The sequence below is a fragment of the Chenopodium album genome, chromosome 22 (genome assembly GCF_948465745.1).
Source record: "Chenopodium album chromosome 22, dcCheAlbu1.1, whole genome shotgun sequence".
Lineage (NCBI taxonomy): Eukaryota > Viridiplantae > Streptophyta > Magnoliopsida > Caryophyllales > Amaranthaceae > Chenopodium > Chenopodium album.
In genome coordinates this window covers 8163146-8178949 of record NC_137855.1, presented here as the reverse complement: position 1 = coordinate 8178949, position 15804 = coordinate 8163146, and the positions used below count along the sequence as shown (strand labels likewise).

At 36.0% G+C, this 15804-nt stretch overlaps 3 protein-coding genes across 3 annotated transcripts; 2 read left to right on the top strand and 1 right to left on the bottom strand.

Annotated features, from left to right (window-relative positions):
• Window positions 1–2871: 2871 nt before the first annotated feature.
• On the top strand, window positions 2872–9143 carry LOC145605782 (kinesin-like protein KIN-1). Its single transcript, XM_081661846.1, has 16 exons — window positions 2872–2985; window positions 3079–3181; window positions 3687–3730; window positions 4370–4399; window positions 4484–4606; window positions 4718–4743; window positions 4883–4964; window positions 5367–5408; window positions 5485–5518; window positions 5621–5696; window positions 5765–5984; window positions 6069–6160; window positions 6714–6828; window positions 6955–7131; window positions 8525–8656; window positions 8800–9143. The coding sequence occupies exons 1-15, from the start codon at window positions 2872–2874 to the stop codon at window positions 8627–8629; spliced, it is 1383 nt and encodes a 460-aa protein (XP_081517972.1). The 3' UTR covers window positions 8630–8656; window positions 8800–9143.
• A 1283-nt stretch (window positions 9144–10426) lies between these two features.
• Window positions 10427–12224, top strand: LOC145603711 (GDSL esterase/lipase At1g54790-like). Its single transcript, XM_081659670.1, has 5 exons — window positions 10427–10796; window positions 10912–11109; window positions 11222–11394; window positions 11514–11784; window positions 11864–12224. Exons 1-5 carry the CDS (start codon window positions 10562–10564, stop codon window positions 12130–12132), a joined length of 1146 nt encoding a protein of 381 aa, XP_081515796.1. The 5' UTR covers window positions 10427–10561; the 3' UTR covers window positions 12133–12224.
• Window positions 12225–12401: 177 nt separating this feature from the next.
• Window positions 12402–15168, bottom strand: LOC145603712 (UPF0603 protein At1g54780, chloroplastic-like). Its single transcript, XM_081659671.1, has 3 exons — window positions 14622–15168; window positions 13042–13234; window positions 12402–12753 (listed from the first exon to the last, which is right to left on the bottom strand). Exons 1-3 carry the CDS (start codon window positions 15045–15047, stop codon window positions 12506–12508), a joined length of 867 nt encoding a protein of 288 aa, XP_081515797.1. The 5' UTR covers window positions 15048–15168; the 3' UTR covers window positions 12402–12505.
• Between the last annotated feature and the right edge of the window lie 636 nt (window positions 15169–15804).

Here is a 15804-nt window from a genome sequence, read left to right as displayed (position 1 = left end):
AGTCGTCCAAATGTACATATAAATATTATTGAATATGTGAATTACTGGTGTACACATCTAGATGTACACAAAATTTTTTATGTGGCTAGCACACCGTGTGATCGGGGTTATTTATTTAGGGTTACTTATTCTAAGGTTATCAGGTCGGTTAGGGGTTTCTTGATCGGTGAGAGGTTACTTGATTAGGGGTTACTCGATCGGTTAGAGGTTACTTGATTAGGGGTTACTCGATCGGTTAGGGGTTACTCTCACACAGAAAATGCGCTAACCAACTGCATAACCCTAAAATAGGTAACCCTTGATCAACTGGGTAACCCCTAAATAAGTAACCATGACCACACGATGTGGCAAGTCACACAGAAAAAGCACCGCAGATTTAAGTATCAGGATTTACTAAACTAGTTGATGATCCACAATGTTTTCATGACGGGTTGAGATCCACTAAGAAGTTTTTTATAATGAGAAGGGTGATAAGGATGAATTGTGCATTTATTTTGAACTAAATGTGCACAAGATACTTATTTTCAAGTTCCTAGAAAAACCAAAAATTTATGCATATTTTTAATTTTTCTTTTAATTTTTTTTTTTTTTTTTTAACAATGGTCAAAAAGTTTATGCATATTATGCACATTAAAGATGTGCATTAAATTTTAGTCGGCTTTTTAAGAACCTTCTCATGTCACCCTAAATTGTTTGATGACAACTAAACGAGTAAATACAAATTGAAGGTACTAACGTTTGCCAAAAGTTGCAGGGAAGGTACTAACGTTTCAAAAGTTGCAGATAGAGTACTCGCCACATAATTGACCTTCTACAACAGGTTAACCAAACAAAAAAAAAAAAGGAAAATTAAAATTCTGACATTAATAAAGAGGGGATTGAAGTTTGCAATTGTTCAAGAAATCTATCAATTAAATTATAGCTGGTACAACTCCAAAAAAAAACTGACTTCCATATATACTCATCTCCATAGCCATCTTCTCCACCTTGCATCTATTGAAAAAAAAAAATCAGAAGAAGCAATTACAAACATTACAGGAAATACAAAGTTAGTTATTTTAAAAGAGTACATGTCTTCTCCTTGAACCCACATTCCACCATGATGTACAACTAAACACGGCCTTAATTCATCCATATTTTCTGCCACAATAAGCACTCTCATAATAAGCATATCATAGCATTTGATTCATGATAAAATAAGTGCATAATAATAACAACACAACAAAAGAAGTGGCTTCATTCATACATATACATTTGTTCCATTACAAAATGGCTATACAAGCCAAGCCATCCTTTTCAACCTAAGCATTGTCATGGTAGTGACAAATCCTAAAAGATTATAAATGATTTGTCACTTTAACAACAAAAAGCTACTTAACCATGACGATGCACTCCTACAATTCACATCTTAAAACTTAAAAAAAAAAAAATAAGAACAAGCTTAAATCTAGCAGCTCCTAACCCCAATAACCATCTAGCTACACATACCCCCCACCCAACCTAACTACAACAACCTACACATCCTCCTTAAAGAGCAGAGGGAAGCCATCAAAATAGACTGTCATGTCATTGTTGATCCACACATGAAAGTCACGCCCATCATTGCAGATGAGGTCGTTGAGGATCCACTCGTTGACAGAGGCCCTGGGACCAAAAAAGGGTTGGAGTCGGGCAAGGTGGCGAGTCTTCCACCACAGACGCCATTTCTTGCAGACCTTCTTCACATTATCCCGACTACCCCAGACCAGCTTGGAGAAGACATGGACCACAAGCAAATCGGGGTTGCTGAAAATTGGGTGAGCATCAGAAAGAGCGTCCATACCTAGGTAAATTAATGGAGTTAGACAAGGTATTTTCCATGGAAAAACCTACTCTGTTTCAGTAAGCCAAAACCCTAGAAATAATTCTCAAGAAATTCTACCCAACAACATCACAATTCAATTTTGATTAATCACCCACAACAACATAATTACGCAAACAAAATACAAGATCATGATAACTAAAACAAGAAAAATCACTTTCAAACAAAATTCGCCCAAAAAAAAAAAAAACAGAACAAGCATACAACACCATTAATGGCGAAATTAAGAAGGTGAAGCCAAAAAAAAAGGGAATATACCTTGAGTAGATTGAAGCTCAGCCAACTTCGCTTTCTTGCAGGAAGATTAACAAGCACACTCCCACATTAATGGCGATTTTCTTGAAGAGGAAGTATGAGTTTTTTTTTTTTTTTTTTTTTTTTAGAATGAAATGGAAGTGATGAGGAAGCCAATGGGGTGAAAAAGTGAATAAAAAGGCATTAACCTTTCCAAAAATCACGCCATTGTCCATGAATTTCTCACTTCCCAAAGTACAGCTGAGTGGACAATTAAGCTTTTTTTTTTTTTAAGGAAAATAGGAAGTAACCGGTTGTAAGCAATTGCAACCAGATTGTTAACGTACTTTTGAAACGTTAGTACTCTCTTTGCAACTTTTGGCAAACGTTAGTACCTTCAATGGTATATTACTCACAACTAAACTAATTATCCGCCATCTCAAATTTCCCGCCAACACTACAAAATCTTTCAATCTAATTTCCTTCAACATTTCAATTCAAACTATCTCCCTTCTTCCAGTATACTCTCCTCTCTGCTCTCTCCCTATCTTTCAAGTCTCATCAAAACCTTCACAAATTCTGCTAGTTTATCATCCAGTACAATTCTACTCAGTGTAAAATTTTCTCATTATACTTAATTTTCTGTTTCATCATTTGATTTGTCCGTATTATACACTACAAAAAATCGACGATCGTCAAATTTCAGGCTGAATTGCTATTATTCGATTTTAGGTTTGATTTTATCTTCAATTTTTGATTCCTAGGTTTAATTGAAGATGTCGAAGGTCATAGTTTGCGCTCGATTCAGGCCTTTGAGTTCTGGCGAGATCAGAGATCACGGCAATGGCGTTAGTATTCATCGTATTGATGATGAATCCTTCAATTTCAAGGTTATTTTCTCATACATTTCGGAAAATTTTTAAAAATCTTCGAATATTATTATTTTTCGCCGATTTATGAATAAATTTTACTTTAAATTGAAGGATGAGAAAGACGGAGATTTAAAATTCGGTTTCGACAAAGTGTTCTATGAAGATTCTGCTCAAGCTAGTGTCTATGAAGTTTTAGCTATGCCGATTGTTCAAGGTGATTAATATTATTTGAATTATTTGAAATATGAATGAAGTTTAGGTTTTTGTTTGTTAATTAAAAGGAAAATTAAGGAGGATCATTACATAGGGTTAGAAACTTATCTCTTTGATCGAAAACCGGAAACCGGGAAATGAACAAACAATTTTTTGGTTAGGAGAAAGATAGTGTTGAACTGTGTTTCAATATCAGAAATAAGAGGTTGATTTACTATAGTTTTGACTTATTTTGATGATGTGAAGTTTAACCTTATTCTGAAATTTCTCTAGTGTAATTAGTCTTTTGTAGTAGTTCATACACTTCATTGAATTTACCGCGAAAGAAATAGAGTAAAATTCACTCTACCTGCAGATGTTTACTGATTGCTGTTCTTATTGGAAATTGCAAATCGTATTTCGTTTGTTTCTTTAATTGCTTGAGTACAGAAGAAGGAAAAACATATGTAAAAACTGTGTGCTAATCGGGTTTCATGTTTATTTCAAATGCTATGAAAACATCGCAGATACTGTTAATGGACTTAACGGTACAATCCTCTCTTATGGCCAGGTACCTTTCGTTTTGCTTGGTTACTTTTGCTGCTTATATCCCATTGCTACACCTTTCTGAACAACATTGGAATTTAGCTGACAAATGTTTGAAAAAACTAGCGTTTGTTCCCCCGGTGAACTTGTGTTTATATATGCTGTAGTTAGATTACTAGGAATAATAACCGTGTGATATTTTTGCTTTCTTTTCTCCTATGTATGTTTGAATAAATAGAGTTTGTGTTCGTTCCAAAACTCTGGTGAAATATATGAAATACTTTTCTGTAATTACAGTTTTGTCAAGGTTTTTTTTTTACAAGGTCTTGTCGCTATGCTTGCCACTTAGGAATTTTATGCCACAGTACTTTCAGCCATTGGAGATGCTCTAATAGCTTTGATAGTGGTGGAAATTGTCCTAAAGTCTGGAATACTTGACTAGGATAATGCACATGCTGTTGTTATAATTAATAAGGTCTTTGAAATTCTCTTTTAAATAAACTCTAAAGCAATCTTATATTGGAATTTACCCAACATGAAGAACTAGAGTTTAGATGCAAGAGCAATCTTTGTTTTATTACTTCCTAGAATCTTCTTCATGGAAGCTTATCATTGATTTTCTAGTTCTAACCAACTTAAACTACTTTTTCTTATGTGATCACAGACTGGAGCTGGCAAGACATATAGCATGGAGGTGAAAACATTTTTCTTTTCAAAGTGGTACACTAGTTTATGGTTATAAAATATTCAGATGCTTACCAAAGAATCTTCATGCCAGGGACCTGGAATCATCAAGTGTGACGCTGAAAGGAAAGGTCTGATCCCAAGAGTTATAGAAGGACTCTTTGAGATGATCAATTCTTCACAAGGAGCAACTGCATATTCAGTCAAATTGTCAATGGTAACAAGTCTTACTTTGTTCCTGTAGTTGGTTTCATCTGATTATAGTCCCCCACTCCCCCCCCCCCCCCAGCTCTTCTGATGGGGCTTACGCATTCTCAAACTGCTGCAGGTTGAGATTTACATGGAAAAAGTGAGGTTGGTATCAATTGACAGTCAGATTCCATAGTGAAGTAAAAGCGATAACATTTCTAGTGGAATATCCAGATTATTATGCTTTACTTTTTTTGACTCTTAACCAAGATATATGATCAATAAGCGTGGTCCTTCTTTACAGGGACCTGTTTGATTTGTCAAAGGATAACATACAGATTAAGGAGAACAAATCTCAAGGCATTCTACTGTCTGGAGCCACAGAGGTGAGTTTACTTTTTACTTATATTTGACTTTACCCTGCGATTTTTTGCCAAAAATAATAACAGGAACTTTATCAACTGGATACATTGGCTTGTTGTGTTGTTTTGGAGTCCTTTGCCAATTATGTGAAGTTCAACATGTGTTACAAATATGAAGTGACTGCAATAGTAGTTTACAAAATTTGTACTTGTGAACTGTTAAGTATCATCCTATGTGCTGGAAGATTTTGCTGATACTATAACATGTGCCATATATGTTAACATACGTTGCTGATATCATAAAATGTGCACTTCCCAATGAGAATTGTGCTGAACTTGGAATGCATAATTATGGCTTTTCTCTCCTGCTTATTGATCATTTATGGCATACTCACATCAGTCTACAATTGGCTTCAACATTTACAGATTCCTGTGCTGGAAGCTTCAGAAGCAATACAAATTCTATCTGTAAGTTGAGAATGGCCACAAATGTTTCTAATTCTATTCACACTTTAGCTTCTGACAGCGGGCTCTTAAAATGCAGAATGGAATTATGAATAGAGCAGTTGGAGAGACCCGTGAGCATCTTTCCTCTGTAACTGTCAATCACGACACCCTATATATCAGTACATACAAAGATAGAAAATCTTGATGCTTTTGTTTTTCAATCTTGGTATTAGAGATGAATGTTGCAAGTAGCAGAAGTCATTGTGTCTATATATTCACGGTTCAGCAAGAGATTTCTGCTGATAAGAGGTACTTTCTTATTCCTATTGTCTATCTTTGAAATTAGTATAAATTGCAGATCTGAAATTTGTTTACAGGACTAAAACGGGGAAACTTATTCTCGTGGATTTGGCTGGCTCTGAAAAAGTGGGAAAAACTGGAGCAGAAGGTAGACTTCTGGAAGAGGCAAAGACAATTAACAAGTCCCTTTCTGCCCTGGGAAATGTTGTAAATGCATTAACATGTAGCCCACTGAGCAAGTTGACCCACATCCCTTATCGTGATTCTAAGCTTACTCGAATACTACAAGATGCACTGGTTGGATTTTTTTTTTTCCCTTCTGTCCTTGTGCTGGATTTGTGTAATTTTCTGTTTCTTGAAATTCTAAATCTCATATTGCAGGGTGGCAGTTGCCGAATGGCGTTGCTGTGCTGTTGTTCCCCAAGTCTTTCAAACGCATCAGAGACTCTGTCCACACTTCGTTTTGGTGCAAGGTTGCCTAATTTCAACTCAGAAAAATGCAACTCATTATGCACGTGTGTGTGTGTGTGGGTTGGGGTGGGGGTGGGGTGAGGTAAGGGGTTGTATATCTCAAGTCTGTCTAACTGAGAGATATTTTTTTACTTACAAAGGATAAAACTGATAAAGTGTAAATGGGTGATGAGATCTCTCTTAAATTTATTTAAAGTACATCAAATCTTAAATACTGTATTATGCTTGAAAGCTTTGTTTGTGCTATCGATGCCCTATGAAAATGATGAGTGAGACCCTTTCTTGGGTATGACTTATATTCATTTAGGTAATTGGCATGAAAAATCATTGGTCACATGTCCTCCTTTTCCCGGGGTCAATTTTAGTTGTCATTGCCTCAATCAGTTTTAGTTGTTCTCTCTTCACTTTCTTGGATGTTCGGACAGAAGGTCAGAAGTGAATCAATGTTCACCTTCAATACTTATATATCTGAAGTGTGCATTCTCTTTGAAGTGCTGAATTTGCTCATGTAGAGCAACTTTTCATAATAAATCTACTGTCCTTTTAATGGCTCAGGGCGCAACATATTAAAGCGGCACCTTGTGTTATCCCATGCGAAGATAAACTTAGCAAGACACAAGAATATACTGTTCTAAACAAAGATGTGCCATGCGAGAGAATTTTGGACAAGGTATGCTTACTCAATTAATAAATTGTTTTTTTAATTTGTTTGTATATGCTCAACTGCTTTGCTCTACCCTCAGGGGGAAAATTAAAATCATGTTTGCTCAGGAATATTTGCTTCTTCCTGTTATAGCTGAAAGACAGAATGGGCACTGAGGAATTGGAGATGCTAAGAGAGCTGCTAGTCTTAGAGGGAATTATGTACCACCCGAGTTCAATGGAAGACTTGATATCAGAATGTGAAACTGTTGGGTCAACTCTTATGTCATCCTTGGGGATAACAGTAGAGCTTGTTTCCACAATGGAGGAGGTACAAACAATCTATAAAGTTATGCAATCTCTTTGCTTTTCTTCTTTTTTTTTTTTCCTGTAATGATTTAGAGGGGTAACTGCATTACACAGACTGCTTGCTTAGTGCTTATGCTTGGAACCCCTTAAGTATGCTGAACTAGACTGCGAGTAGAAGAAAAAGTAGCAGCAGAAGTGCATCTCCATACTTTCCAAAGAGTACAGTCTGTGTACATTCTTACCACAACCTTGACCACAACCTTGATAAGTTGATATTTATTTCTCCCAAGTTCCCCTTCAGGCACTTTGCTTACAAATACTTCCATTACCCCCCTCTTTAGATTTCAGACACGGTTGCAACTTACAAGCAAATTACATATTTTGACTTAGATTTTGAATTCTTCTACTTTGCACGGGTTTAGAGGGTAGACCCAGTTCCCACCCTTCCCGTAGAGCAATTTATACTCAGTCAATCAAAAGTAGCTCTATTCTTGGAGGCTTGGAGCAGTTGGCAGCATTTGTCAACTTTATATTCAAAAGCTGCATACTAAATGATTAGGTGAAAGTAAATCTTGTTGCTGCAATGATTTAATAATCTACCGTCTTTGAAAAGCCCTTAGGCACTCCCTCTATACTAGTCATTATAGAATGGAGATTTGAAACATTCAGATGGACAAAATATGGCAGGAGACCTGAACTTTTGAAATAAGGTCGCAACAAATGCCCAGTCTAATGAATGATACTATGGTAGGAATTCTTGTTTTCAAATATCATTGTCACTATAGATGACCCATTCTTTCTTGCTAAGAAAGCCAAATTTTTGGCCATCTAAGCCTGGTGACTTAAATGTGAGGTAAAAAAGAAGAGTTGATATCATTATTATAAGAAACTGGAGAAAGCACACTTAAGTAGTATCATTCTTGAGAAAGATGAGTATTTATGACACCTCTCTGAATATTTACACCCTGGTAGCACTTATAAAATTGCAGAATTTTATTACAGATAACCTGTTCACCAGAAAGTCGAACACGTTATATATAAGACGAGGGGGCATGAGCAGCTATGACGAAATTGTAATCTCTTATTTTTTATAAATCCATCTCCTTTACGAAATTCTTGTAAATCCTTCATATTAAGCTGGGGGGAGGATGTAGTGAAATCCTTAGGAGTTAAGATGACATTCATGGCACTGAACACTGCAGATGCACACATACTGCATGTTTCATAGCTGCCTCTATTGTTTATATTTTTAACTAGCTCTCATAAGCAATGAAAAAGTTTGATAAAAAGAAAAACTAGCTCTATTAAGCCAGCTATTTTTTCATCTTATCAGCATTATGCTATTTATTTTCTGAAATATAGTGTGAACAGTAGCTGTGTTTTGTGTGTCCTTTGATGAGCTATGTGCCTAGCAGCTACTGAAGCAGAACAAAATTCTCAAGGACAAGCTAGCAGCTGCAGAAAATAGAAGCTTTTTGGATAGAATATCATATGCCCTCGGCTCCTGCACTCTTTGGTGATATGCCCATGTTTTGTCACTCAGACAGGTATGTGAAGATTTTTCATTAAATCAGTACAACAGGGAAGCAAATTCATTTAGTTATAACTTTCAAGTCTATAATCCTCTAGATATCTTCTGAATACTTTTCATCAATTTTATTATATTCAACTGCTTTATATCCTGATCCAGGTGTCAAATATCCTCTTTAAACATGCTCAGCAACCTCATCAGACAGCAACGATTCTATACTTCTGTCTTTATAAATAAATACTCCAATGATTGTGGGGGGCAGCCGGCACTACACCATATATGTGGTTCCTCGTATATATACATTAAAGCCCTATTAGCTAACAGGACCGAAGTCTGTAATTGCAAAAAACGGGAATGCTATGGAACTCAAGATTTCACTCACAGACTCACAGTCACATCATATATATACATGTAAATGTCTTCAACTCAATATTCTAAGCTTTCGGAGTTTACATTTGTGTAAAGTGAAAGAATACTATATCTTGAGGTATGTTATTCATATTGTTTGTCTCAGCCACACAAATGATAGCTTGGATATTGCTATTCGTAGAAGATATATAAAAAGAAAACAGTTTGCTTCGTAGAATATTGGAATGGATAGTTATTGCCCCACCTTCATTACCATTTGACTCCACATGATAACTAAATTGCCCCTCCAAGTTAAGTCCTAAATCATTCATTAGATTTATATAACAAAAGACTAATCCAAACTAACAAGTATTGAGTTAATTCGTAATATAGAGAAACAAAATTGAATTTGTACTAGGAGTTCAAGTGGTGGTGCTTCTTTCCCTGTCTTTGTTGTAGAAATTATTTAATGGTAAATTGTGAAAGTTGGATTATCTATTTTATAATATCCAAGCAAATAGCGTAGTTTATGATTTACTCCTTTCCTTTTAAAATAATTGCATGCAATATCTGTTTTTTGATAATTGCATCACTTTCCTTAGTTTCCTATATTGTAAAGTCTTACCAATTTATTTAGTTATCTTCCCCTTATAATTTCTTAGCACATGCCCCACTTTTTACATCATAATGTTATTTATCATACTTTACTTGTTCCACTCTTTAATTATACGAGTAATATGTACTTCTCGTATCTTATACATATGCTCTACGAAATTAACGTGTAAAATCATATAAAATTATTGTGCAGGAACAAATGGAGTATTATTGAGTTAGTCTAAGACTCTAGGATCTCCTATTATGACCTATACTTGTATATTTTTGGCTCAGCTTAAGGACATTAGATATTAATTTGTTTGTACATGAGAACCGCTCTATTAAACTTGTGCTTGGTATTGGTTGAAGGAACTTTTTGTCACATCTCAATGAAGCTTCAAAAAATAGATAAGAGGTTGTGTTTTATGAGAGGTAAATTATTTCACGTATTCGACATAGATAAGTTTACGGACCATAAGGTGACGATTTGTATGGAGAATAAGGCGACATTAGTGCTTATTTAGGGCGGAAATTAATAATTAGATGATGAATAACCACCCCAAATATAATTTCTTCGTTGATATGAAGATTATCTCTCAATGTATTAAAAGCTAACAGATTTTATAATAGTAGTATTGCCACTTTATTAGAAAATATATTAAAAGACCGTGTGACTTTAAAGTTGGATTTAAAAAAATGGTATTAGTGCACTAATGAGCTAAATTTCAGCATAATGACTTTTTACCATTATACCAAATGATCACACCAAGGGCATATTTGGGCATCAGGAAAAATAGGCAGGCCAATTCTGTTGGATTACTATGATTCAAAGCAAGCTTTTGTTTGCCCAAGATTGTCACCAACCAACTCTTATCTTTTCCCTTTAGTTTCTCACTCTTTATTGTCTTCTAACTAACAGCTTATAAAGTTTGTTCTGAGGCAATGCTAATGGAATCACATAGCTCATCTTGCACCAGCCATGGCAATCAAGAACTCATTTATCCAATTTTTCCTCTTAACATCCATATTAATATCTTATGTCGAATCCATTGATTTCAACTACCCTGCAGTTTTCAACTTTGGTGATTCAAATTCTGATACAGGTGATCTTGTGGCTTCAGGCCTCGAGGGGATCTCCGATCCCTATGGACAGACTTACTTCAAGAAACCATCAGGGAGATACAGTGATGGTCGTTTGATAATAGATTTTCTCAGTAAGATCTTTTTTTTTTTTTTTTTTTTTTTTTTGGTTCATTCTACATATCCTCTGTTTTTCTCTGTTTTCTCCATTGTGTTTTTAACCTTAATGTTTTGTATGATGTATTGTAGTGGATGATATGGACCTACCCTTTCTGAATGCTTATTTAGAATCCATTGGTGCACCTATTTTCAGAAGAGGTTGCAATTTTGCTACCGCAGGATCAACTATTCTTCCAGCTACTGCAACATCAGTTAGTCCCTTCTCATTTGGAGTTCAGGTGGCTCAATTCCTCCGATTCAAAGATCGAGTTCAAGATATATCCAAAAGTATGTATTTTAGCCTTCCACAGGATAACAACACTAGTTTTGGAATTCTTATGAAGGGAAAAAAAAAAAGTTTATGGGAGAATTTCTGATCTTGTTTCCCTGTTCCTCACAGCTACAGGTAGGAAATATGACAAGTATATCCCAGCACAAGATTCCTTTGAGAAGGCTCTTTACATGTTTGATATAGGCCAGAACGATTTGGCGGGAGCATTTTATTCAAAGTCATTTGATCAAATTCTAGCCTCAATCCCGTACATTTTGCAAGAATTTGAAGCTGGCATGATGGTAAGCCCTAGAAGAGTAGAAGTGACTTGGAATCTAGAATTTGGCATTAGTTGTGTGTAATGTCTGCCATAAACATTTAAAGCAACTAATGTTGTTCAAATTTCTGTTTTTCTTTCCAGAAATTGTATGATGAGGGGGCAAGGTTCTTTTGGATTCACAATACTGGTCCCCTTGGGTGCCTGCCTCAGAACATAGCCAAATTTGGGACAGATCGATCAAAGCTAGACGCGTTAGGGTGTGTGAGTGCACACAACCAAGCAGCTCAACTCTTCAATCTGCAACTACATGCTCTGAGCAAAAAGGTGCAGGGTCAATATCCAGATACAAATGTCACCTATGTTGATATATACTCAATAAAGACTAATCTTCTTTCAAACTATTCTAGATATGGTGAGTTTCAAATCTCTCCCTAAATTTCAGTTGTATATTCCATTTTGTCATGAAATTCCAATAAAATCCGTATTTGCAGGATTTGAACAACCGATCATGGCTTGCTGTGGATATGGCGGTGCACCACTAAATTACGACAGTAGGGTACCATGTGGGCAAACGAAAGTCATAAATGGCAACAATGTTACTGCTAAAGGATGCAGTGACAGCACAGAGTATATAAACTGGGATGGAATTCACTACACAGAAGCAGCAAACCAGTATGTAGCATCACAAATACTCACTGGAAAATATTCTGATCCACCTTTCTCTGACAAAATGCCCTTTCTATTAAAGCTCAAGTTCTAAAACACACAATAATGTATACATTACATTAGGCCCAAAAATAGTATAGTATGTAAAATCCCATTCATTCTTCCTGAATATATGTTTCTAAAGTATTTCTCTTAAAATTACAATGATTCATTTTACAAGTGATATCCTTATTGAGGAGAGCAGGATTTAATTGCTGTTTAGGCATTACATAAAGAACAAAAATTAATATCGCATTCTCATCATATTAATTTTTTTTTTTTTTCTCATAGCCCTTATTAGAAGGGCCTCATCAATCAATAGTCTACATGGTCAAACAATTTTGTTTATTCAATTATGTGTTTGTACAAAAACATTACAAAAATTTTAAAAAATATTTGAGGTTACCTTGGACATAATTTAAACACCACTATTTTTTGGAAACATATGCGTAGTATTGTGCCATAGGGACAACAAACGCAATGACCAACAGACCTCCAACCACAAGGCTGAATTGCCCTCGTTTTTCATCTGTCTCCTCCTTGGACTTAAAGTTTGACTCTCTTTTGTTGTCCTTAAATGATGGGCCACCAGGGTCTGGAAGACCATCAATAGCAGCCACTAGCCGCTTGGCACTGCTGTAAATGGCTTCATTGTATTTCTCTTCAGTTGCTAATACTGTAAGTACATTTTTCCATCATCAATACTTCACCTTAACAATTATAGTAAAACTCAAGATATACAAAACTTAGTTTAAACATTATAAACCTTTTAACTTTGCATCCAAAAACACATTTAAACTTTCTTATTACTAGGATTTTCTCATGAACTGTGCAGAATTAAATTGATCTTTTGTAAAGATAATTTAAATAAAGCGTGAGTAGCATCAAAATGATGAATGAACTCCATTTAACCCCCTAGAACCAAAAGAAAGGACACGAGACAGAAAAAATGAAGGTTCTTTACCAGGAAGATTCTCTGACACGGTTGCATCAAGGATATTCTCTCCAACAGCCTTGACAAATGAAGGTCCGCCAGTAACTGCCCCTTCCTTTTGGCTAGTGACAAGCACAACAATTCCTTTGTTGTCACCATCTTCAACAGTTGGGTACCATTTCTCCAAAATTTGGTCAGCGTATTCAAAAGCATCAGCTTTGCTCTGGAAGCCAACAGTAGCAAACTCACTAATTAATGTTGGCTCTCGTACACCACAGATGTTTTACAAATTCAAATCAAAGATTAATGGTCTCTAGACTCTTTACTGGCAGGACCGCAGGATAAATGAAAATTATTATGAATTTCGTATCTGAATTCACACACTGACATCTCCCAACTAAAAGACCTTAATGTCTACATTGTACTTTGCATAAGACAATTACCTAGTCTTATCTGTCCAGGCCAAGAGGGATCAGCAACATATTTACCTGCAATATCTCACTAAGAACTAAGGGAATTAATGATCGAAAACTCTAGCCAAGTTTTAGATCATTGGATATCTACAGGAGTTAGAGCCTTACAGTGCGTTTGGATAAAGATAGGGGAAGGAAAAGAAGGGGAGGGAGGAGAAGAGAAGGGGAGGGAAAGGGAAGGGAGGAAAGAATGGTGAGTTTTCCTTCCAAATCTCTCCATTGTTGGAGGGATCAATTTTCTACAATTTAATCCCTCCATTTCTCTCCCCTCCAATTCCCTTCCTTCCTCATTTGTTATCCAAACGAGAAATACCCCATCTCTCCATTTCCCTTCTCTTCTTTTCCCTCCATTTCCTTCAATTAAAACACACCGTTAGAGTCAATTAGAGCTAGAAACTAGAATGTGAGCAAGATAGTTCAATGCCCTCTCTTGATTCATGGATTGCAACTTGTTTCTCTCATTCTAGGGGGCTAAACACAAATCTGTAATTTTGCTCTCATCTTTGTTGAAACTTCATTAGGTTTATACCTAGCTTATGGTAATGGGTTTCTATGTAATCCTTTACATCATTTCACCTCAGCTATCCAAAGCAATGCATCACAAGGTCATACTCATCATAGAATTCTATCACCACCCATACTCACCTCGAGTCTGTAACAACTAACATGCTATAATTACACTATCCCATGTGACACAAGCTTGGTAGTAGGATGCAATACCATGATCATTGTGCATGAGCTCCACGTATATTACACACAAATTCTACCATTCATTTAATCTTTTTAACAAGTAAGCCATAACTGTACCAGAATGATGCACATAATATTCAACACTATAAATTCATGACCCTCAAAAGCACTAACTTTAACAACCTTCATTTGGACTTCATTTTAAACACTAACATCATCAAATTTGTGATGATTCCCAAATTCCCAAGCACAAGTTGAGCTATATGGCAAGTTGAGCTGTAAAATTTAAACTCGAAAAAAGCCAATGATTCGGTTCTGAATTCGAATGCAAGTGTAATGAGCTGACCCAAGCTCGGTCTCAACTCGCTCGATTAGCACCCCTTATGACATCCTAAGCAAGGAATCAAATTCAAAGACTGATAAAACATGTGATCAAGTGAAACTTACAGTTAATTTGCGAACAGTGATGAAATTGACACGGAAATTCTTCCTAGACTCTAAATCAGACAACAATCTCTTGAGATCAGACTTGGTAACACGGCTAAGAACACCTGCATCATCAACAACATATGATTCTTTTGGTGGACCTTCATTCAAAACATCAAATTCAGAAGCATTAACACCAGAAATTGGCAAAATGGGGGTGAAATTAAGGGCTAAAGACAGAGCAAGAGCTGCTAATCCATGTTGAATGGGTGAAAACCAGTGATTGGGTACTGTAAAAGATGATGATTTTTGAGGTAAAGAATTGGGTTTTTTGAGGGAACAAATTATGGGTTTTGTTAAGGGTAATGAAAGTGATCTGGGTTTTGAAGATGAAGGTTTTGGGTTGAGAAATGGAGAAAATGTGGGAGGAGAGAGAATGGTTTCCATTTGAAAGAGGGGTTATAGTTTTAGAGAGAGAAAGTTCATGGAAGAAGTGATGAAGGATAATTGGATAAAAGCAGAGATTTTTTTTCCTGTGTTGGTTTGGAGAATGATGGCTTCAAGAATTATGAGTGGTTTGCATTTTTCTTGATTTTGAACTGTTTGATTCGAAGTAGCCACAAGATAAACGTCTATGGACCCATGAGGATGTGAGAGGGGCACTTGTGTATATTTGTGTGCAATAGTTTATAGAGTAATTTTTTTTATGGAGTATTTTGAATTAGTTACGAAATTAATTAATATAGTATGAAGTAACATTAATGACATTAGAGGTTTCTAAACTTTGCCCTTGTGACAGTTAAATCCATTAATTGCCACCCCTAAAGTGAATTGAACATAGGATGAAAAAAGATAGAGTCACCTTCCCTCCAAAATGAGAAAATCAAGGGGCATATAAGACATTTCATGTATTTATTTGGGGGCAAGTTTGTATTTCGTTTGGAAATTTCCTGAAAAGCCAATCATAGGCTTTTTCCTTTTTTCCTCCTCCATTAGAGCTCACTGCACCATCACCACCTAAGGTAGTTAAAGTTGCTTCCACGAAGAAGATGCTACCCCTTACTCCCTTAGGGTTTGATATGACCCTAATTTACACCCTTTTGCTACTAGGGTGTCGTTTTGTTATCGCCATGAAACGACGTTGGAGTGGTAGTTGAGGAAGGAGGAAGAAGAGGGACGCGAAGAGGACCTTTCGGAGATGATT

Coding starts and splice junctions, on each gene's coding strand:
- LOC145605782 (XM_081661846.1), top strand. CDS start 2,872: ATGTCGAAGGTCATAGTTTGCGCTCGATTCAGGCCTTTGAGTTCTGGC. Junction 6,161..6,713: donor ACACTTCGTTTTGGTGCAAG/GTTGCCTAATTT, acceptor TTAATGGCTCAG/GGCGCAACATATTAAAGCGG. Junction 7,132..8,524: donor TTGTTTCCACAATGGAGGAG/GTACAAACAATC, acceptor TGTGCCTAGCAG/CTACTGAAGCAGAACAAAAT.
- LOC145603711 (XM_081659670.1), top strand. CDS start 10,562: ATGGCAATCAAGAACTCATTTATCCAATTTTTCCTCTTAACATCCATA. Junction 11,395..11,513: donor AATTTGAAGCTGGCATGATG/GTAAGCCCTAGA, acceptor TTTTCTTTCCAG/AAATTGTATGATGAGGGGGC. Junction 11,785..11,863: donor TTCAAACTATTCTAGATATG/GTGAGTTTCAAA, acceptor CCGTATTTGCAG/GATTTGAACAACCGATCATG.
- LOC145603712 (XM_081659671.1), bottom strand. CDS start 15,047: ATGGAAACCATTCTCTCTCCTCCCACATTTTCTCCATTTCTCAACCCA. Junction 13,235..14,621: donor TCACTGTTCGCAAATTAACT/GTAAGTTTCACT, acceptor GTTGGCTTCCAG/AGCAAAGCTGATGCTTTTGA. Junction 12,754..13,041: donor CGTGTCAGAGAATCTTCCTG/GTAAAGAACCTT, acceptor ATGTACTTACAG/TATTAGCAACTGAAGAGAAA.